This window comes from Pongo pygmaeus, chromosome 6 (assembly GCF_028885625.2).
Source record: "Pongo pygmaeus isolate AG05252 chromosome 6, NHGRI_mPonPyg2-v2.0_pri, whole genome shotgun sequence".
Taxonomy (NCBI): Eukaryota; Metazoa; Chordata; class Mammalia; order Primates; family Hominidae; genus Pongo; species Pongo pygmaeus.
Window position 1 is genome coordinate 31,637,569 of NC_072379.2, and position 23,960 is coordinate 31,661,528.

General features: G+C 44.6%; 1 protein-coding gene across 2 annotated transcripts in view; it reads right to left on the reverse strand.

Annotated features, from left to right (window-relative positions):
* Positions 1–23,215, reverse strand: part of EGFR (epidermal growth factor receptor) — a 196,734-nt gene extending 173,519 nt beyond the window's left edge. The window contains exon 1 of one of the 2 annotated variants that reach the window (XM_054494705.2): positions 22,541–23,215. In XM_054494705.2, the coding sequence (XP_054350680.1) occupies positions 22,541–22,628 (88 nt within the window). In that variant the 5' untranslated portion in view covers positions 22,629–23,215. Of the gene's footprint in view, positions 1–20,780 lie in introns of both variants that reach the window. The other variant, XM_063667305.1, reaches the window with a different exon arrangement.
* Positions 23,216–23,960: the final 745 nt, after the last annotated feature.

Consider the following 23,960-nt stretch of genomic DNA (forward strand, 5'->3'; position numbering starts at 1 on the left):
AAGAGGTTTAATTGTGATTACATGAAGTTAAGGTATAGTTTTCCTTCACAATGATTCAAGTTTTAATCCAAGTACTATTTCCTTAAAAGTACTTTTAAACTAATGTACTTTAAAGATGAATTATCTGAAAAGTAAAATAAGTAAGAAAACACTTGTCACGCTCACCTGTTTCAGATAAGGCCTATTCACTCCTTTGGACATAACTGTTTTTCTAGGTATTACAACTGAAGTATACAAAAGGCCAATGAGAAAATTTATGAATTAAGATCATTATAATCTAATCATTCACTAGTTTAAACATGTCTTTTCTTGTTTGTTTTTAAATACATTGATGCTTGTTAGCAAATAAAGTTGTGTTAGGACTGCTGATGTCTATTTGAATGCAACGGTGCCTACATATGTTTGTGGCATGCAGTCAATGTATTTATCTGGTGTCCACTCTGTACATGGTACGATGTGTATGGGCTGGATGAATGGCGCCTTGGGCTCACTCCACGTTTTTACGTAAAACTTCTTTTTTTTCTTTTTTTTTTTTTTGAGATGGAGTGTCGCTCTGTTGCCCAGGCTGGAGTGCAATGGCGTGATCTCGGCTCACTGCAACCTCCACCTCCCAGGTTCAAGAGATTCTCCTGCCTCGGCCTCCTGAGTAGCTGGGATTACAGGCATGTGCCATCATCCAGCTAATTTTTGTATTTTTGGTAGAGACGAGGTTTTGCCATGTTGGCCAGGCTGGTCTCGAACTCCTGACCTCAGGTGATCCACCTGCCTTAGACCCCCAAACTGCTGGGATTAGAGGCGTGAGCCACTGTGCCTGGATTTTATGTAGAACTTCTATCCATCATCACTGACTCTGACACCACCTGTGTACTGCTAATGCACTTATTTACAGGAGACACACAGATTAAATTTACAGAGTCCTCTACTGCTGTGATCCAGAGTGATATTTTTAGCTTGCAGAAAGATCATCAAGTTGTCAGGGTTTCTGTGATTTCCACATAGGACTCCATATACTATTTCTTGCATAGCTAATTTTATTCTTAAATAAATTACAAACATCTTCTGATGTAGATGCAGCAGCTTTCACCTGATAATTATTGAAATGTAGAGTGGAATTCTAAATGTTTCAATGACCTCTTACCTAGTTAATTGAATAAAGTATATACAAGGTTAAAATTTTCTTGTGTTTCTATAAACAAGATCAGATAAACATCCAGTGCCTATTTAATGTTAACCTGAGATTTTCTGGGAAAAAGGCATGTTGTCACAAAAACAGTAGTTCAAAAAACATGTTTATAAGTAGACACTGAGAAATAAAAGCAAGAAAAGTCTTTCTCCAGTCATTTCATAACCCAATGATAAAATGCAGAGTAAAGAGTTTAGATAAGCACTTTAAAATATTACTTTGTAATATTTTCAACCAGCTCTGACATAAAAATACAGCAACGAGTAAAACAAATTGCCTAGGTCTAATCTGTCCATTTTATATTAACCAAAGCTTCTTGCTAATGGAAAGAATTTTCCAGTTATATCAGAGGACTATAATCATGCAGATCTTCCAACCCCACCTTTCTCCTATTAATTATCCCTAAATTCTACTTGACTTTAGCTGCAGGTCTCAGGATTAATATCGCTTTGAAAAAAATGTAGGATATGAATACAGTAATTCTGCAGAAAGTTTATAGGCAATATAGCTACAGAGGTGTAATCCACTTTTCATATTTTTCTTGAGGCTGCGGGTGGGGGATCCTCCTTCTGACCTCCACAGAGCCCACTTCCAAGCCTGATGCAGAACTCAAGGCTCCCTGCAGCAAAACTTTCCAATAAGCAACTTTCCTTGTTGGAACAAGACTCAACTGTCTGATCCTAATCCACAGCAAAGCACAGCGGCTTTAAAACCGGGACACATGCAGGGAATTCTGAATTTCTGCTTCACCATCAGTGTATAGTAAGAGAACAGTCAGTGAAGAGAACAGTAAGAGAACTATGACTACCAGTGTATAGTAAGAGAGCTATACTGCTTCAGTGTTTAATTAGCTGTTTTAACAAAGAGAAAGGTATCGGCACAGAAGAAACTCAAAGAGGACCCCATTTCTCTCCCCAGTGTTCCCTCATTTTCAACAGCTGAGAAGAGATTCCTGGTGTGCTTGCCTGTCTGGGATCACAGTTCAGTTCACGGACTGCTTTCTTTGTAGCCACTGTGACAGCCCAGGAAAATGTGGAAAGAAATGGGATGTACATAATTTATTTCTTAATTACTGATATACTCAAGTATCCACAGACCTTCTCTTCTCACTCCCTTTATAAAGGAACCTCACTCTAATCACAAACCCACAAGTGACTGCCTGGTCTCTGAACGCCTCCAGCCATGGAGGAGCTCTCCCTCACCCAAGCACATTCCTCTTGGGATATGGGACCTGACATGCTCTGTGCCTCCTTGTGCCTTTCACCACCTTTTCTCATCACAAACCCTCTTCTCTCTGCCAGCCGTGAGCAGCAGATATGGGCGTTAAAGGTCCTGGTCTTCCCACTGGGTGTCCTCAGGTGTTCAGCTCTCCTGAAGGCTTCCACCGTCCCGGTCATCTCCGCACTCCTCCACCTGGAGGTTCGAGGTTCCCCTTAAAGCATCACAGGACAGAACTTAGAATCCTTATATCTTTGCTCCCCAAATGTCAACCAAGCATTGAAGGAGCAGGTCATAGAAAGCCTTACTGATGCCCTTAGTAAAATATGTCGAGCAAGGTGACCAATTGATTTGCTCTTCTGAGCTCCCACTGTATCCAGGGCCTACATTCACTTATAGTGATGGATCTCAAATTTCATAATGTGTGGGCCCTTTTCACCAAAAAATAATTTCCATGGGTTCCAATGTGAGTAGCATTAACTGTGGAACTAACGTTCCATGTTATACAAATTTCATCCACAGACTTCCACCTCTGGCCATTACTAACTGGTACCAGATCTACCCTCCTCTGCCACTGTAAACAATCAGAAAACTGAGCAAAATATGGGAAGCAACTGTTTTCAGGCAAGGGACAACAGGCAGTGCAGAACCAGAGCACCTGCCAGCAGGGAAGCACCTGGTAAATACGTGGATACATATAAAACAGCAGCTTTTCTTTTGTCCTCTTAATTTCCTTAAGATGCAAGTGGCTATTTAAAATAATAATATTGTAAGGTGAGGTTTACACACACACACACACACACACACACACACACACAGAGACGAGGACTGATTTATTACTATTAAATGGTGAAATCTATACATAAGTTCAAAAGAATTTAGATTCTCCTCAATGTGAATAAACAAAAATTTAAAAATCTTATAAAATTCTCAATCTATTCCCAGTGGATACATTTGTCACTCCCAGTTTGAAAAAATGACTTTAGAGCAGTTTCATAACTGTTCCACCCCTACCTATTAACCTGAGGGCAGGGACCACACGTGTGTTTGCATCCCACAAGCACACAGTAGGTGCTCAATGAAACAAGCGAGCCTCTGGTGGGACAAGCTTCATCCAGCAGCAGTCACCATACCTGGCTTCTCACTAGTCCACATCTTCTGTCTTTGGGAGGCTGCACTGTTGTAGGGGCCATGTGCTCCAGGCAGGGTGAGACTCCTCCAAAGTTTCTTCACACGTCATTTGCACACTACCACCTCACTGGTGTCCTCAGAATCAAGTTAGCAGCCTTCAAACTGTGGCGAGTGTGTCTCTGTGGGTCCACAAGGACTTGGCATGAAGTATGGGAACGACAGATCAATTTCCAGGTTTTCACCTCCAGTTTGTACTATTTCCAAAAACTGATCCACCTGAATGTACCGTGGCTCCACCCTCCCCTTCTCTATCTCCCTTCTATGGCTTTTCAGATCAAGGTTTTGAAAATCCTGCCCCCATCTGCAATCGTTAAGTGTTTTAGGACTCCAGTATAGGGACAGCCCAGAGTACACAACTAACTGGGCGCTGGAACACCGGGAGTGCAGAGGCACCCGACTAACTGGAAATGCTGGAGTGGAATTGCGGCGTGCCTCAGTACCCCTCTTCCCAGCATGTAGCAAAATATCCTTCTTAGTTAGAATCAGCATTCAGAACTGAGATAGATCTCCTGAGGAAGGTGTTAAGTTTTTTAATCAGAAAAAAAGAAGTCAGAATCTATTATCTGGGAGAAAGTAAATCTGAGTTGACTAATTGCTTTGACAATGAAGGTCAGGTTTACCAAATAATTGAAATTACATCTCTTCAACTATTAGGATTTTATGGTAACCGATTTTTGATGTCAACTTAGAAATGTGAAGAGACTATACAGATTTTTCAAGGCAAATTTGGTCCTCCGTGAGCATAGAAGTGTGAGGCTCGCTGTCTACTGCATTACTCCATGAAGAGCTCACTGAGGGGTATGAGGCTATCCTCACACGAGTATTCAAATGAGACACCGCATGTGGAAGGCTCTGAGGAAGCTGTGAAGTGTGCTGCAAAGCTACGTTATGCTTAATCATATAGACACATTTTAGCGAACCCATTCTGGCTTCTCGTGACCACCTTTTCAGCTCTCAAATTCTCGCAAACCACATTAGGTAAATTCTTGCTTGGGAGAATGGGATGGAAAGAATGGGGATCTGGATTACAGGCTCCTTAGGGGTCAGAGGCTACGTTTTCTATCCATGTAACCCTGTACCCAGCAGCTTTTCGGTGCGCAGTCTGCAGTAGACATTTGACACATGCCTATTGAGTTGAACTGAGCTAAAAATCCAAGATGAAACATGCAGATAAGATTCTGCCAAGTTATACCAATCTATTAAAATAAACTGTCCCCGCTGGTACAGCAAACATCATTTATAGTTGCATAATACAATTAGTGTAAGGATCAGGGCTCAGAATGCTCAGTGAGCTGGGAGGCCCTGGGAGCTCCCACAAACAAGAGTACCCGTGTTTGCTCTGTGAATTGGGAGCTTTCCTTCACCAAGGGGTTGATTTTCTTCCCCCTCCCTATGTTGATCTGAATATGGCTCCACAGAAGCCTGACAATGGGAGGGAACAGACAAGGAAGGGAGCTGTAGTTATTCCCAAATAGCCGTGTCCTTCTGCAGTTTCTGCAGTTGGTTAATGCCTGTTAAGAGAGGAGGCGTTCCTTACAGGTTTTATCTGTGTAATGGAGCAGGGGTATGTTACTTTGTCGCTACAGTATTTCAAAACCTATTTTTATATAATTTGTAATTAAGAGTAAATTGCAGTAATAGTAAGATGAAGGCCACTTTGAATTTAAGAGATCTTTTAGCTAGTTATATCAAAAAAAAAAAAAAAGAAAGAATAGATGCATTGCCTTGACTTTAAAGTCCAATACCCCTGTCGAGAAGCTGAATTTTCTAAAAAAATCTTAGCCTCCTCTGTAGGTTTTCTATCTTCTCTACCAAATGGCTGGGGATTCAGGGGAACCATATATATTTTTAAGATTTATATAATGGTATCATATACACATAGGAAAATGTACAAAAGTGTGCACTCCCTGAATTTTTCAAGAAATGAATACATTTGAGCATGGAGCACCTGAAACGGGCAACATGGCCTCACCAGCTTTCCAAAGACCCTCATTTAAGACACCTATCCTGAAAATAAAGAAGGCAGAACAGACCAAATACAGGACAATAAATATAGGATGGGTAGAGTGGTACACACACACACACACACACACACACACACACACACAAACTTGACCACTTGTGATCTGAACAGAATATAAACTTAGCTCATGTAAGTTAATCCAAAAACTATAAGGAAGTATCTGGTTTGTTCAACGAATCAATGGATCTCCCCATCTCTGTCTTTATCTATCTTAGCTCTCTATCCCTCCTCCCGTTTCTCCTCATGCCTCCATGGCCTCCAAGCCTTAAAGACCAAAAACATTTCACTTAAGAAAATTAACTTCCAAATAATATTGTGAAAGGCTATGAGTTCTATAACACTGCATCACTAGGTAATTAAAATAGTGAGCTTTTGGCTTAGGTTAATATTAGATAATGATGTCAAACTTAGATAATGATATCAAAATAAATATACAAAAGTTTGCTACTAAGATGTTACTACTGGAGGAGGTTGGGGGAAGGGGTACACAGGACCTCCCAGTAGATTTTTTGCAACTTCCTGTGAATGTGCAATTCTTTAAAAATAAAAGGTTAACAAGAAATTTGCAATCACAGCAAACCACTATTTCTATTTCTATAAGTTGGTCAGCATTCTGTTTTGTTTTTAGTATGATTTCTTTATTCTTTATTCTTTTTTTTTTTTCCGAGACAGAGTCTTGCTCTGTCACCCAGGCTGGAGTGCAGTGGTGCAATCTCTGCTCACTGCAACCTCTGCTTCCTGGATTCAAGTGATTCTTGTGTCTCAGTCTCCCTAGTAGGTGGGGTTACAGGTGCCTGCCACCATGCGTGGCTAGTTTTTTTTTTTTTTAGTGGAGACGGGGTTTTGCTATGTTGGCCAGGCTGGTCTTGAACTCCCAACCTCAAGTGATCCAAGTGATCCACCCGCCTTGGCCTCCCAAAGTGCTGGGATTACAGGTGTGAGCCACCACACTTGGCCATTTTTAGTATAATTTCTAAGTAATACAACTATAAAAAAACTCATCTTGTCTGTTAAATTAAAAGAAATTGGAAAAATAAGATCAAAATATTAAGTTCAAATAAATAAAATGTGTTTTGAAGGTGAATAACAATGCTTAAAAACATTACCTAGGGAATGTACAACAGTTAACTTTCTTCTTTCTTCCTTCCTAACCACACATTTTTCCCTGTTCCTAACACCTAAAAAAAGGCTTATCCTAAAGTGAATATTTAAAGAGAATAAAAGGTTTTGCCTCCCAAGGCATATGTGTGAAGCTCGAAGGCCAGTTCCCTTCATAGCTTCCAGGTTTCCAAACAGAACAGGCACTCTCAAGTGTGTCACATGCCACTAACGTGCTGTACAACCTCTAGGATCTCATGGAAGGTAAACACAGGACAAAGGTTAGACCACCCTTCATCCCACTTGCAAATCAAATATCTATTAAATCCTTTCACTGTTTAAAGCAACTATGCCACTAGCAATGTCCATAAGATAAATTATTAACTTTGAGCTGTTAGCTTTTCCATTTTTGGTGTTTCTTGCAGCAAAGCAATTTATTTTTACTCACAGATTTAAAACAACTTTAAAAATAACTTTTATATGCTGCTAGTAGGAAACAGCAAGTCTCCAGCATGCATTAATTTATGATCAGTCTATTAATTTGCAAATTAGAGAACAATGATAAGTAATCAGATAAAAAGGAAGGACAGATGGTTGGTGCATTTTTTACAGTTCCATATAACACGTGCAGGCCTTATTACACACTAGGTGAAGAGACAGGAATTTCTGAGGATGGACCTCAGAAGACAGTCACAGTCCTTGGGTGTGGGTGTGGACTGGCTCAACACCAGTCATCAGTGAATCAAGCAATTCCTGCAGTAGCTCAATTAATTCCAGATCAAATAATAATTGGCAACTGGCCAACATGGTGAAACCCCGTCTCTACAAAACATACAAAAATTAGTCAGGCATGGTGGCGGGCACCTGTAGTCCCAGCTACTCAGGAGGCTGAGACAGGAGAATCACTTGAACCCAGGAGGTGGAGGTTGCAGTGAGCCAAGGTCGCGCCACTGCACTCCAGCCTGGGGAACAAAGTGAGACTCTGTCTCAATACAAAACAAAACAAACAAACAAAACAAAAACAATAATGGAGAGGGGGAATACAAATCCATTCTTTTCTCACTTGAGGAAGCCAAAACATTGCCGAAAGGGCCAAGTGCTCCAGGCAAGATGTGTTTGCCTCCCTCCTCTCGAGACAGTCCAGGCACCTGGGGAACCATGAAGATCTACAGCGGGACCCTTGGAAAGTGTGCATGGCCATCACTGCCACGTCTGCTTTAGTGATGATGGGGGAGAAAGCGGAGCAAGAAAAAAAACAAGAAATGGGCCATTCACAATCATCATAGTAAAAGTCCTAAGGTAAAGGGAGCACAGGCAGAAATCACCAGGGTTTCTGAAGTGAAATGAAGAGGGTTATCAAAACTGGCCCAGGACTATGCAGGAAACAAAAAAGCAACACTCTCGAGGGAAAGTGAGACCCACCAGGGAAGGAAAGTGAGGGTTGGTGGGATGTCACCTGAGAGTTCCGCCATGGAGGCAAGGGATGGTCACCAAAGAGGTGAGCCAAGTGGAGCCTTTCTCCTGTCTGGCTCTTGGCGACTTCCTAGGGTCCAGACCATGGGAAGGACGTCTGGGGCAAAGTCATGTAGCCATGGAGAACACAGGCTCTCTGGTGAGAGTCCAGGCCCGCCTCCCATAGTTGGAGGGCTGTTGTGCACACATGGGGTGGGCTCCAGCCTGTACACCACCCTGTCACTGAATCCCCTCTGCGACCCTATGAGATAAGCACCAGGCCTACCCTCATTCTGCAGATGAGGAAACTGACACCCACAGGCATTGCTCAGCATGGCCAGCATCCCCTGCAGCCCCCAGCGGGGCCTGAGTTCAAGGCCAGGGCATGTGGCAGAGTCTGCCCTGCGCACATCACGTCACCTCCCTGTGCTTCACAGGGAGCAAGAGGCTAACAAGTCACTTTAATTAAAACAAAACAAAACAAAACAAAACAAAAAACACTGCAAGGCAGGTCTTAAGATTTTTTTGGTACATTTGCTTTGTGTATTCATATGTTAGTCCCATGTCCACATTTTGCTTTTTCTACTTACAGAGAATTTACCCTCAAAATAGAGTAAATAGAAAGTTGCTGCTTTTTCTAGAACAAAATAGTCATCTATTGAATGTTAACGATTAGTTCTAGAATCACACCGATCTATCGCATTCTTTAGCCTGCTATAAAAATTTTCAGATTGAGAAAATCATTCATAGACATCACAGTTTTGGACATACTGAGAACCAGTGGAAGTTTTCAAGCATTGAAGACTTTGCTTTAAGAGCATTATGATTCTAAGGGCTTTGAACACTTGGCACTGGTGGCTTATTTTGACTTCCAGCGTGGTGAGTCCCCTTTACCCTGCAAAGGTAGTAAATTCTGGCTGAAAGAGTGCCCTGAGTATCCCTTTTCCCTCTCTGAGACAAGAAACTCCTGAACATTTTCTCCATTTTTAATAAATGACATATATATTCTATCTTATGGCCAGAAAAAAATACAAAGGGACACTGATTCGTTAGGAGAATCAACTCTATACCATCCAGGATGCATATATGATTGACAAATGAGCGGAAATATCTGCTGCAAAATAATAATAACAGAAAGCATGAGACAGTCAGAGAACCAGGCAAAGATGGAATGAATCATCAGCTTAACCAGCCAGCAGAGCTAGCTGTCCCTGATCTGGGAGTCAGATGTGTCAAACTGTGAACACGTCCAGGTCATCTACGTCCTCATTCAGTTCCCCAGGATGCCAGACTGCTGCTTGCCACACATGCAGAGGCCCAGGAAAAGTTTGCGCTGGTGCCGTTCTACATAGAGAGTGAAACTTCATGGGAGCAAACTCTTTTTGAAATAAATTCCATCTTCAGATATCATTTTTTCCCTTAAGGCCCATTTAGCCTCCACCATGCTGTGCTAAGCTGCGTCCTCAGACAGAGATGGGCTGAATGATTTAATCATCCTCTGTCTGCCTCTAAGGATGATACCACTGAATTGGTATGTTTGATGTCTACATTTCAAAATCACTGGGTGTTAATTAGTTATTATCTGTTACTTTTGAGACTTCTCTTAAACTTAACTGGACCTTTTATGGCTTGGCAGAACATCTTGTGAATGGGACATAGGGCGATTGTGAGATCAGTACTACTGTTAATAACATTACGTGGTACCTAGAGGTTCTCTCAACTAAAAATCAACCTTGAAAACAGTGTTCAGAAGTCACCAAGCCTGTAAAACTTCTACTAGGTGACCAATGTGCAGTCAACATGCCTGTGCTCACAACAGCCCCTCTCACCTGCGACCACCACCTCATGCTACCTCTTCCCTTGTCACCTAGTGAAAGAAGACAAGTGTGGGAGGAAAAAGAGTGCCCAATGTCTTCTCAATATTAAGTCAGAGGAATGCTAATATTTTCCTTTTCCAAAATGCGAATAAAAACACAAAACCCCGAAGAGTATAATACTGGCAACTCTCCTCGCCTTAGCACCCAGTTCTCATTGGCTCCATCAGCAGAGTTTAGGCCTTGAGTTCATGACTGCTTATCTCCCTGGCTATAGTTTGAATGTCTTGTTTTTGCAACTGAGCAACATTATGAACATTTAGTAGCCATTGCCCAACGAATCTAAAAGCCTAGCATTCCTAGCCAAGACTTTAAGAACTCTGTCATGTGATAAGGAAAGATGGACTCAGATAATCACCCAAGTCTTCTGCCCTTCTGGGACTTTTCTCATTCAACTATCTCTCCCTGACACCAGGCACGTCACTACTCTGCATCTAAACAAGAATCTCTAAAGGTGGAAAGTGAAGAGAAAAAGTAGGCAACTCACTTGATTCTGCATGTTGTCCCACTTCATCAAATTGCTGGACTTTCTGTTCTGCCTTGGCCAGGTAGATTTTTGTTGACTGAAGGTAAAATAATGATGCTTTTGTCCAAGTAACCTTTGCAAGACTTAGAGGTTCAGTGACTAAAGCCGCCCTGAAATCAATATACTAACTGTCTGTTTACTGGAAGGGTTTACTTATTCAACAAGAGATACGTCATCACAGGCCTGAAAAATCAATGTGTTCTCCTGGCAATACTCTCTAAACCTGCAGCACCTAGATAACAACTGGAGATCCATTGCTCAGCTGGAGTGCAGGACTTTTTCCTTTGCCACTTTATAATCATGAAATAGAAAATTGCTTTTGGGAAATTTCTGCCAGAGTACTGGAAAGTTTCCACTATGTTAGGAATAAACAATAACAAAACAGTTTCTTCCTTTCTTGTGGAGGAAAATGAACACTGCAGTTTGAAATTTCTTCTGGGAGAGGCACATCACCGTCACTGAGAGATCTACTCACTGCCGCACTCTCCATTCCATTCCTTCAACCCAGAAAGTGCCTCCAAGTGAATAATTTGATGTGTGAAACCATCTCTTCTTAAAAGCCAATGCTTGCAAGTAAATCCCAGCCAGAATGGCTTATTACAAATGGTATGATATGGAAAATGAACACTCTTGGAGGGCCACACTGTTTCTTAAATCCGTCTCTTTTTGTAAAAGCTGTTTCACACCCTAAAGAGGTTAAGTGTATGCCTTCATTTAAATCATAGAAATGAGTCTTACAGATCTATGTAAGGGAATTACTACAGCTTGCCATAGGCATTGCTAACTGACCCAACTGCTAAGTCAAGTTGCCTTCTCCTTTCATTATTTTTCTGCAAGTATTTATAGGTCTGGAAAATTTACAGAAGTTGATGACACAACGTTGAAAAGTCATACTTCTCATTTCTAAAGTAAATATTTTCAAGGCTCACAAATTCACTGCCCTGTATCTTATGGAATGGGCAGTTATAACACACACAGAAGAGACTTGAGTCTAAAAACTACTTCATAACAAAAAAGAAACCTGGGAAAGGAAACAAAACAGAGCAGAAATACACAGAAATATACAGAAATTGTGAGGGACATTAAGCATTAGTAATAGAAGTATAACAAATTTTGAGGAATACTTTATTTAGCCTTTGATTCACAAATAGAACTAAAAGTGATAGGGGCATCAATAGCTAAAAAACCCAATGACGTCTTGAAGGAGGAATAAGTAACCTTGACCCGCACTTTGAGAGACAGTGCTGTGGAGCAGGAGAGCACCCAGTGCCCAGTGTTCACCAACCTGGTGATTACGGACAACAGCAGAATCGCTCTGAGCCTGGGTCCCTCACCTCCCAATCTGGAAAGCTATCCCAATCCTGTGGGGTTGTAGGGAGGCTCAGAGAGAAGAATGTTAAGGCATTGTGTAAACTATGAGGTGCTGTACAAATGCGAGGTGTTGTTATTATTATGACATCAATGTTTTAGCATCTAAATTATAGGGACAGCACACTTATTACAAGCATGTTTAAATACATATCTTGCATACATTTAGATTTGTTTTTAATTTCACAGATGTTTTCAGCTGGTAGGAGTCTGACGATCGTCTGATTTAGCTGTTTTATGGAAGGTGAAACTGAGAGGGGAGACTCTAACCTGTTTTCTCTCCCCATTATAACTAACAGCAGATTACAGAAAAAAATATGTTAAGCCATGTACTAAGAAAAACTCCCTTAGCAACACCACTTTTCAGGGAAAAATACATGTGTATGCATACTTGTATAACTATGAATACTGAGTGTGTTTGGTACTTTCTAACTTTTGAAAATTATATAGTATATTTTTACAGTCATTTGACAAAGTTTTCCATCTGCAGTCCTTTGCAAAGTTTCATTTCCAGTCATTTATAAAAATTTTTCTTTCTCTGTGAAGGCTAATTCATAACAGCTTGCAAAAAAGAAGGAGAGAGAAAGAGAAAGAAGGAAGGGAAGAAGAAAGAAAGCAAGGAAGGAAGAAGAAAGGGGAGTAAAGAAAGAAAACAGGGCAATACACTATTCTAACTCATAAATGTCACCAGAAATTTAAAAAATCAAGAAACATCTATAAGGATAAGATTTCTGATTCTCTATTAACATTGTAGCAAATTGAAGCCAAGAAAAAGTTCTATAGTGCACTCTATTTAAAAGCCCCTCAAAATTAGTACGTTAAAAAACAACAGGTGACACAATAATTCTCCAATGACCACTTTTTAAATTTTTTTTGACTGAGTCTTGCTCTGTCGCCTAGGCTGGAGTGCAGTGGCATGATCTCAGCTCACTGCAACCTCTGCCTTCCAGGTTCAAGCGATTCTCCTGCCTCAGCCTCCCGAGTAGCTGGGACTACAGGCACGTGCCACCGCACCCGCTAAGTTTTTTTGTATTTTTAGTAGAGGCAGGTTTCACCATATTGGTCAGGCAAGTCTCAAACTCCTGACCTCGTGATCCGCCCGCCTCGGCCTCTGAAAGAGCTGAGATTACAGGCTTGAGCCACCGAGCCCAGCCAACCACCTTTTGTTTATCTGTCATATGTTTGGACTTAATCAAAAGTGGATAACATCTGACATTGGGGTTCTGGGGTTTTTGTTACCTATAAACAGATAATTGCTTAACTTTCTAATAATATATTAAAATATACTTTATTTTAAAAATCTAGTTGGAGCCATTAGATCTTTCAAGTTAGCACTAGAACAAACTTAAAATAGTTTGTCTAGTTTATCTTGTTCGGCACAATTTGAAGCATTTACAATGGCTTACGGTGTATGAGAAAGAACTAGGAGATAATTTTGTAAGTGAATAGAAACCATTGTAATAAAATCTCCTGAAAGCTTTCAGGTATTCAATGTTTGCTGGTAAATAAACAAAACCAGGTTTTTGAAATTAAAAAAATGCTTTTGAAAAAGTTTCTAAAATTTGGTATACAATGATCAGAAGATCTCAGGACACCTTTGCCTGTCCTTAAGGACCTGCACAAATTCACTAAGTGGTTTGTTTTTATTCCAGGCACTAAAATAATGGATAATTTGAGTACCAGCAGAGATGCTAAACCATGCACAGTTTTTCACATACAAATGCCAGTTTGTCTTATCAGAGAGACTATGTGCAATGCATCAATTTTATCCAAAACCTGGAGTAAAGGAAAGAAATTTTATCAAAGGGTTGTAATGACATCATAAGTAAAACGATAAGACTGCTAAAACAATCATGACATCATCTGCTGTGCGCCGGCCTGCAAGTACCTAGTGGTAAAATCATCAGATATCACATTTCTGCTTATAAAATAAAATCCTTCATGAATGCTCTTAAAACAACTGCAAAGCAAGCAGTGGTCTTTACCTCCATATGTGTGTGTGTATATATATATATATTTTTTTACATAAAGGCATGAATATACAAGGTAACATCAGCAGCTGTACTCTACTCTTTATTTGTTACAAATCTACCTATTTGTTTCCAAAGGATGTCTGCAAATAAATAGGTAACATTGTACAACTTTCAACAGTGGATCAGAACATAGATGTCTCTTCTAATTCACAAGTACCAATGGCTCAATTAATTTAAGGGACATTTTCTGAGTTGTGTGATTTCACATGTATTTATCGTGTCTAGAACTGTGCAAACTTTTGTTTCATTTCTCTCTTAGATTTCTGTAGGAAGAGTTAAAGGATGTGAAGTAGTCATTTTACTTATTCATAACACATTTTAGGGAAAATTGTGCTGTTGGGGAGAAAGTTAAAGTGATCAACTATAACCTAGACTCTAGTCCAATTTTTCACATCTGGTTGCTACTTTAAAAAAGGATCATTTTAATTTTTAAATGCAGAATGTGTTGCACTTTACCTTTGACATTCCAGGTTTCCTCACGGTCATTTAGAAAAATGAAGCAGGAAATTCTAACGCCTTAGCATCTACTTTAATAAGATGTTTGCATTTATAAAAATAACAAGAAACTGAGGGTTTTGCTGAAGGAGCACAAGGCCTACAAGTATTTCCTCATTCCTGTCCCTGTGCCTGGAGGCCCAGCTAAGCATTCTGTTTCTGAGAAACTCCCCTTGTCACAGAGGCTGAATTAGTCAGTCCCTGTTTTGGGCTCCCACTGAAATCCCAAATCACATCTGTTATAAAACATTGCATTACAGGGAGTGTATGTCTCTCTCTTTTTCAGCCCTTCCAAAAGGTAAGTTGGTCCTTGGAGGACAAGTGCAGTAATTTTGTTCCCTTGGTGTATCTAGATCCCAGCATGCGATGTACCTGGAGTATATCAGCAGTTCTCAAACTCTGGCATGCATCAGTCAGAATCTCCCTGAGGACTTGTGTGCACAGACCGGGGCCTGCCCTTCCAGTATCTTACTCAGAAGTCAGGGTGGGGTCTGAGAGTGTGCATCTCCAACAGGTTCTCAGGTGCTGCTGCCGTGCTGGGCCCGCTGAGAGCCACTGCAGAAAACTTCTTTTTTTCCTTTTTGTTTTTGGCAGTTAAAGACACGTTTTCTTTAGTTAAAACCTGAGAGGCACTCCTGGTGAATTTTGGCCAAGAGTGCTTTCTCTTACAGACTAGGAGTATATATTGATTTTAGGGTGAGGGAGATTATCAGAATTTTGGAATGTTCCTGTTTGAGGGAGAAATTTTATGGCAGGGTTGGAATATCTCTGGGAGGAGGGGAGTTTATCTTGGGGCAGGCATCTTTCCGGCCGGAGGGAAGAGACTGGCATCTTCCCTGCTGGAGGGGGGTTATCTCGGGACTAGCATGTGTCTGGTTGGGGGCTAGCATGTCTCTGGTCGAGGAGGAGTTTGGAATGTTTCTGGTTGGAGATGTTATTTGTGGTTTATAGTCATGCTGATCTTAGCCATTAGGCTGATGCACTTTGGATTTAGGCAGTTTTTTATTAAGGTGAACTTTAGAATGAGAGGCTTGTCCAAGATGGCGATGCTCCTGCTCTGTCGAGCCACTATAGTTATGAAAAGGAGGAGGGGTGGAGTGTTCTTTCTGGCTACTTCCTCACTGCAGGAAACTTTTAATGGACTAACTTGTGAAATAAAATGTGACTATGGAACTGATTTACTAATGAAATATGCAACTGTTTCTGGATCTTGAAGGAGCTCATGAGATGAGTAAGAAACGGCGGTCTGAGAGCAAAGACAAGATTTCTTTCGTTACAAGCTACATACAACATGTAATCCACTCCTCAGAATTGCCAAGGGAGCCTTAAGCAATGTGTGCGTGCCAGGCTCCATTCCCCAGAAATACTGATTGTCCTGGTCTGGGGCACAGTAAGGCACCCTCTTTTTCAAAAGCCCCTCAGCTGGTTAGAAAGCATGGTCAAGGTTCAAAAGCTACTGCTTTAAGAAAAAAGAAAAAAAATCATCTCCTACTTTTTTTGGTTCAGTCACTAACGTACAAAACCAAGTAATGTGATGTGGTCTTAAGCAGGAACAAGAGATCCCCATTCCGAGGATTTGCAGCAATATACAAACTTGACTTCTGGTACACTTATATGCGCAATATATTATATTACCAGTTGCTGATAACTGCAACTAATCAGCTGCTGACTGTAGCAGCCTCACCTAGAGAGAAGCTGGTATCCAGAACCTCTGGTGTGGCTCAATTTTGATGCTGACGGTGAGCATGAGACAGGTGGAGCCAGGAAACTGTGAGAGGAGAAGTTGTTCTGTGATCTAAGACAAGTAACTGACATGGAAATATGTGAGCAAATGACCACTCAAGCCACATTGCTCTCCTGTGCTCTGGACCACCATATTCTACTGCCTCCTGGACTTCTCCATGTAAGCACTTTAAGCTTAACACATCTAAAAGCTGAATATTCATATTGGACCCTCCTGCCCTTCCCCTTCCCCTTCCCCTTCCCCTTCCCCTTCCCCTTTCCCTTCCCTTCCCTTCCCTGCAGTCCCATTGACTTCCCAGCCTTTGTGATTGCATTCACTATCTATCTAGGCTTCCAAGTGAGAAGCCTGGGTGTCAATCTGGGATTCTCTCTTTCTTATGCTGCTACATATACTTATCAACCACTTCTGCCTCCTGATCAGCCCTGGAGTCCCCTGTCCTGAATCTTCCTTGCTCCTGCTTCATCCTCTGTCTCTGGCAATAGTCATGAACCTCCATGTTTTAAATGCCACCCCTGCAGTCCATTCCCCAAACCACTGCTGCAGCCATCTTTCTAAAACACCAAGCACAGCATGTCAGTTCACAGTCACTTCTCTTTCACACAGGACAAAATCCAAAGCCACAGTGAGGATGGAGCTCTCTGTGAACCGTAGGTAGCCTTACCATTTATTCCTTCTCTTCCTGCCATTTGAATTACTAGCACTCTCAAGAACTTTGCTCCTATTGGCACTGCTTGTGTAAAGCTCTGCACATCCTATTCTCTGGGGAAATAACCATATAACCAAATAGCTCAAATGAGTAATCCCTTCCATTTGTGGCTAAACGTGCTCTCCTCCCCATGTAGAATTAAAGGCAAAGACTGAACTCAAAAGTCCTGGGAAGAGTTCTGTCATTGATTCTGTGACATTGTTTCACACTTATTATCTCTAGCTCTCCCTTCCCCCAGTTGACTTCCAGACACTTAAGGGCAAGTACCAAGTCTAATTTATTCTTACATCTCAACATATGGATGGAACAGTGTAAATCACTCATCATGGCTCAAACATAAAGAAAAAAAAAGCCTAAGTTGTAACAGGTACCAATACTTGCCCTTCTATGCAAAGGGCAGACAATCATGGTTGACTTACGTAATTATTTAAACTAAGGGCCATGCGTGCTGCCCCGCTAGTAATGGTGTAATTGCAGGTGTACTTAGGGCTGCCTGCAAGGCATTCTCATTGGGTGCCTTGTCCCCTAAATTATAACTTGAGTCTTTTGTTAATGAGAAGTTCCAGATATATTCAGAAAGGACACTTGGACTCTGGGTCTCTCCCTGAAAACCCACCAGAATGAGATAAAACTTGGATCAGAGAGAGAAATTCTACTCCCCCATGTTAGTGTTTCCATACTGCTTGCTAAAGCAAGCTGCTGAAACTGGTAGGAGTAAAATTTATTCTAAGCATATGCAATTCACAGATGCTCAGTCCACAGGACCAGTCATTTGATACTGAACTTCAGGGCCTTCAGGGATTGAAATGTCAAATCTAGCACTTCTAGGGGCTCAGTAAACACGCCCCCAATATTCCTGGCCCCAACCACCCCTCCTGCTCTCAGCTGGCTCAGGGAACTTTCTAGGCAACTGGATTGAGTGTATCTATCTAAATGTGTAGCAAGAAAGCTTTACCAGATGACTCTGAAAAAGTGAAAATTACAGGCAAACTAGTTATTTGAGTAAGTTCCAATGCCTGGATTCTTGCCCAAATTCAAACTGGCCAGCTTGTACCTATGGGACCAATGGAGGACAATCTAGAGATGTCGTCCAAAGAGCCAACTGCTGGAATTTTCTTACAAAATTCAGCCCTGTAGGAGGAAAACGAAAAGAACGAATGAGAAAACACTATGATGTTTAATGGGGGATGGCCTACAGGAACAAGTTAAGATTTACACTGTATTCTCTATGGGTTAGTGGTTCAAGAATAAACCAGTAATAATTAACTGAGACTAACAATGTTTATTACCGTAATTTCAAATGTCCATAAGTGATAAAAGAAAACAAAAATGGAATGGATCTGAGGAACAGAATCTGTTTTTGTTTTTTTTTTTCACTGTCGCGAGGGCTGGAGTGCAATGGCGCGATCTCGGCTCACTGCAACCTCTGCCTCCCGGGTTCAAGCAATTCTCCTGCCTCAGCCTCCTGAGAAGCTGGGATTACAGGCACCTGCCACCACGCCCAGCTAGGTTTTTTTGTATTTTTAGTAGAGACTGGGTTTCACCGTGTTGGTCAGCCTGGTCTCAAACTCCTGGCCTCATGATTCGCCTGCCTCAGCCTCCCAAAGTTTTGGGATTATAGGCGTGAGCCACCATGCCCAGCCCAGAATCTGGTTTTAAAAATTATATTTGCAGGGAAGCAACATGTGGGTGAACTATATTCTAAAACCTTGAAATTTTCTCAAAACATACCCCTATTAGTAAAACCTAATGTTAAATAAGCTCATAACTAGAGTACTTATGAAGTCAAAATTAAAGCACACACACACAGACACATAGACACACACACAAATCACATGGCAAGGGCCACACTGTGTTGCAGGTGGGTTCTGCAACAGGCGAAATGTCCTCAACATTGTGACCCATCCTTATTCCGGGGCACCAGCCTGGGGTTACCTTCCCTTCAGTGCCCATAATCATCAATTGCCTTTAATATTAGAGTTGGTTTGTCACTCTTGTCAAAAAAGTTTCAGATGCTAGCTGCTAGTCTTGGAGCTTAGATCAAAGAAAAAACAAAGAATATTTTCTTTTCAAACAGGGAGGAATCCTTCATCTTTGCTGAGACTACTTCTAAAAACATTTCAGAACATGTTAGTGCTGTCACGTGGACCAAGTGTAATTATGCAGCACAATGGACTTTTGGCAATCGGTGTCTTCTTCAAACCAGAAGTTTTTGAAAAATTATGAGTTATGAAACTAAATACGTAAAGCCAGAAATTACTGTTAAAAGCCTATTGGAGCTCTCAGCCAGTTTCTTGTATTCTGTGCTACGGCAGTGTGGGTCTAACACACAGACCACTGGTCTCCTTTCCAGATTTGAAAGCAATCTGGAAGCAAGAGCAGAAACCCTTAAAACTCACCCCTCTTCACCCTTCAGCCCAGAATATCTAGCATATTCTATGCACTCAGCACATATTCACTGAATTCAGAAACAACAGCTCAGAAGCCTAAAGGGTCAAAGTGATTTGTCCACCTTCACCCTGGGCTGGAGTGAGAAGAAAGGTCCCAGTTGCCAGGCCGGGCTTGGGATTTCTTGATCTGACCTCCTTTGAGGAGGGAGGGTGGGGTAGATCTCACTTTGGATACCATTAATATCCCCACTTTGGTTTCTCTTTAAGACAGCTTGGACCTACTGAATGGGAACGTCTCCAGAAGTGGGGCTGGGCAGGCTTATTTCCACAAAGCTCCCTCAGTTGGGAATTCTGACTCGCCTTGGAATACTTTCCAGGGTCCCTTCTGGAGAGCACCTTCATCCTGTAAGAGGCAGGGCTTTGCTCAGTGCCCCTCAAGCAGTCTCTACTCCATGCTCACTGAACTGAGGACTAAGCTGCCTCCATGGAAGGTGACCCAACAGAGGGCTGAGGAACTCGGCAGGAATGCAGACTGCTGGACAGCCTGCATTGAAGCTTCGGACAGGCTCATCTTCATGAGCCGGCTCCCTGGGCCCTTTCGCCTTGCCAGCTCTGACATTAGACATTTGCACACACTTGATTTGGATCTCCTGAAACCAGAACTCGGACAAGGCAGTGGAGTTTGGAAGTTGAGAGAGGGATCTGGAGTCGGAAGCCCCTGGTGTGAATTTCCTGTCTGCCTCCTACCAGCTGTGGGAAAGTCACTTTAGTTCTTTGTACCTCAGTTTCCCCCATAGGAGGAGAGTGTGCACCTCTTATGCTTAATGTGGGGATTAGGACTCATGAAACGGTGTCTGGCAGTCATTACCTCTAAGAGCAGCAAGTCCAGAAGTTAGCATGTCCCAGAACCAAACAAAACCCCCACTAAACAAAGTGCACTTGAATAAACTCCACTGAATTTGATAGACACAGGCCTTAAACAAATTTCTGTTAAAAGAGCTCGTCTCCTAATTTAATAATTTGCCCCTGAAAATCCAGTCTTTTATGTTACTGTAATGGAATAGCATCTGTTCACCTACTCTCTCTCTTGTCTTCGGGAGCATTCTGTTTTGAGTGAATACGGGACAAACAGGCAAATTAAGTGGTATTTGTATTTTTCTCAGGAACAAATCTCCAACCACTAATAGTGGTGTTCAAGCAAGTAACATCAGAGAATGAGAACACCACTGGAGGGAGAAAAGTGATGCTTTGGAGGTGCTCTGAGGGTTTAATTTAAAATAAAGAGAAGAGTCTCTTCGGCAGAGACAAGGCTGACACCTGACTAACAGGACCGGCAGTCAGCAGTCTCCGGAGCAGGCCCGCGTCTCCCGGGCACCCCAGGCAGGCAGGAGGGGCCCTGCAGGCTCAGCAGAGAAGAAATCTTTCCACCAGTTCCTTCAATGAAAAGAGGAATCCTTTATTATTGGAATCACACTCTACCTTTTCACTCTTTCCTATATTTGGCAATATTGTAACAATTCCAGATGTCCTCAAAGAGCTCTTTGCATTGGCAAGTAACATCTCCGGAGACTTTAACAATCCTTCTTCCGTCTAGTGATCCCCAAATCTGGCTGCCCAACAGATCACATGAAGAGCATTAAAAAAAATCCCAAGTCCAGGTCTTGCCCCATGCCAATTAAATCAGAATGTCTGGGGGCAGGAGCCAGACACTGGTTTTTGTTTTGATTTTTTTTTTTTTTTTAATCCCAGGTAATTCCAATGTGCAGTAAGGTCTGGGAACCACTGTTCTATGCCTTGCCCCTCCCCCAACGACCGCGCTGGGCACCAAACCCCAACTCCCCAAGCCAATGACATCAACAGCAAGTACGGGCCTGGCTCTTGGAACCCGCGCAGCTCAAGGCTGGAATTGTGCAATTAAACCCTCCGAGGCATGTTTCCCCTGTCAAGTGGGTTTATGGTCGGTAGTCACGAAGCCAGACTCGCTCATGTTCTGTCTGCACACTTGGCACACTTGAACCAGGGACATCAATCCGGTGTGTGTGTGTGTGTGTGTGTGTGTAAGACAGGTTGAATATTTTGGTTGGCTCAATGTCAAATTCTTCAAACAGCAAAAAGAGACATCCAAGAAAGAAACTCTCCGGGTTTTGAGGAGAAGTTTGCTGTGAGCCCCATTTTGAAACACCGTGGTGCTGGCCAGGATGAGCTCTGCTTCCGGGGCTTCCGCTCAAGAGTCCCGCGATCCCCCCTGCAGTGGCCGGACAGCCGCGTCCCGCTCTACCGCGAAGCCCAGGCGCGACCGAAGGGCTGCAGGTGGGGCAGACTCGGACTTCTCCGCGAGGCGGCCATCGAACGAGAGCCTGGGGCTTTCGGCGCGGGCGCCCAGGAGGGAGCTCGGGTCCCCGGGAGGTGGGGGGCACTCCTGGACCGGCAAGACGGGGGCGCACCGGGCGAGGCGAGCGGCCGGGGTCTGCGCCCAAGGGGCGGGTCGGACCCCACCTGCCTTTTGCCAACGAGGAAGCTAACCGCCGCCAGCACCACCCCTTCCCGGGAGCCGCAGGTGGTGGCAGACGAGTTCTCCCAGCTCCCAGGTCGAGGCTGCGACTCCACACCGGGGAACGAGGATCGCGGGGACCTGGAGAGGGGCCGGGGCCAGGCTGGCGGGCGCCGGCTTCAGTTTGAGACCTGCGCGGAGGGCGGAGGCGGGGAGGTCCGCTCAGGAAGCCGCCTGTCCCGCGGGGTCCGAGGGGAGGCTGTATTTTCGGGGTCCTTCTCAGCTTCCCTAAACAGTGCAGTCTCGGCGGGTGGGCAGCGCCGAGGACCCCGCCGCGCCCTGGGAAGACAGCGCGGGGCGCACATGCGGGACCCCAGCCCCAGGCGCCCACCAGCACCCGGCTTTCGCCCACTGACGCCGATCCCGCGCAGCTGGGCCGGTAAAGTGAGGGAAGAAAGTTGGGAGCGGTTCGGGGCCCCGGAGGTCCCGGCGGCCGTTCACCGCCCGGCCTGCAGCCCCGTGTCCCACGCGTCTCCTCCTCCGCCCTCCCCAGACTCTCCCGGCCCAAGAACGAAACGTCCCGTTCCTCCCGCGGTCCCGGTCGGCGGCGCAGCTGATCTCAAGGAAACAGGAAAGGACGGGCGGGGGCGCGGGCGCCGAGCCGGTGCGCCGGTGCGCGGCTGGGCGGGCTGCGGGGTCCGGGGCGCGATCCGGGGGCGGCGCGGGAGCCGGCGAGACACGCCCTTACCTTTCTTTTCCTCCAGAGCCCGACTCGCCGGGCAGAGCGCAGCTAGCAGCGCCAGGAGCGCTGCCCCGGCCGTCCGGGAGGATCGCATCGCTGCTCCCCGAAGAGCTCGCTCCGGCTCTCCCGATCAATACTGGACGGAGTCAGGGGGTCGTGCGCGGTGGTTGTGGCGTTAGCGGCGAGGCGGGGACTCGGGCGGACGCCGACGAGGTGGCCTGTCGTCCGGTCTGGGCGGCGGCGGCCGCCGGGGCTAGCTCGGGACTCCGGCAGCCTCGGCCGCGGCGGGCGCTCACACCGTGCGGGGGGCGGAGGCTGCTGCGGCCGCGCTGCGCCGGGGGCTGCCCGGACGTCTAGCTTGCGCGGGCCGGGGCGCGGGGAGGCAGGGCGGGAGGAGGAGGGACCAGGCGGCGGAGGAGGGATCGGGAGGAGCAGAGGAGGAGGAGAATGCGAGGAGGAGGGAGGAGAAACAGCAGCGGGGACCCAAGGCCAGCGGCCGCCGGAGGCGGTGGACAGCGGTCGCCCCCGCGAGACTCAGTCTCCGGCGGGAGGGGGGCGGCGCGCGGGAAGGGAGCGGGTGCCCTGAGGAGTTAATTTCCGAGAGGGGCGTTCCCAGCACTGCCCCTCTGGACCCGGTCCCCGCGGACTTGCAGGCCCAGCCTATGTCGAGGTCGAGCCAAATCTGTGCCAGGGTCCCCTTCCCCCTTTCCCTTCTATTGTTTTACAGAGCAAACTTGTACCAGCTTTAGACAGACTGGCCGAGCCTTAGAGCCAGCGTCGGATAATGGCACCGACGGGGAAACTGCTCCTTTATTCTGGTTCCCACCTCCCCTGCAGCACTCCGGGACCCTCGCGGGGATCAGAGGCTGGCCTGGCAGCTGGGAAGGTCGCCGTGCCCGCGCGGCAGGGGTGCCAGGCGTCCGAGGTGGTGCTCTAAAGTCCGAGGGTCCTTCAGATCTTGTCAAGCACCCTCGAAATCGTCTGAAATGAGTGCACCCAACTTCGGGTGCAGAGACAGGCCTCCTTAATGTTTATTGCAACCAGTCATGGGTACTTTGAAGCCAAAGTGTGAAGCACATTACTTCGCAAAAGTGAAGCTCTTGGAATAAAGGCTTGACACAAACAGCCGTGGAGATGCTTTTAGAGAGGCTAAGTGTCCCACTGCCCCGGTAGCTCCCGCAGGAGAAATGCCAGGGAAACTCGCGGAAGCTTTGGCCAAAAGAAACTGAGCTTCTTTGGGCTGCAGGAACTTGAGCTATATTCCTTTGGCAAGTCCACCCCATCCCCGCTTTTCCTTCTCCTTCAGTAAAAATGTCCTCTAGGTCCATGTTACAGCGAGACCCCTCCTCTCTTCACGAGATTCACTAGGACCTTCAGGCCTGGTTCAACAACCCTGATCTCCCAGCTCTGTCAAAAATCACAATCC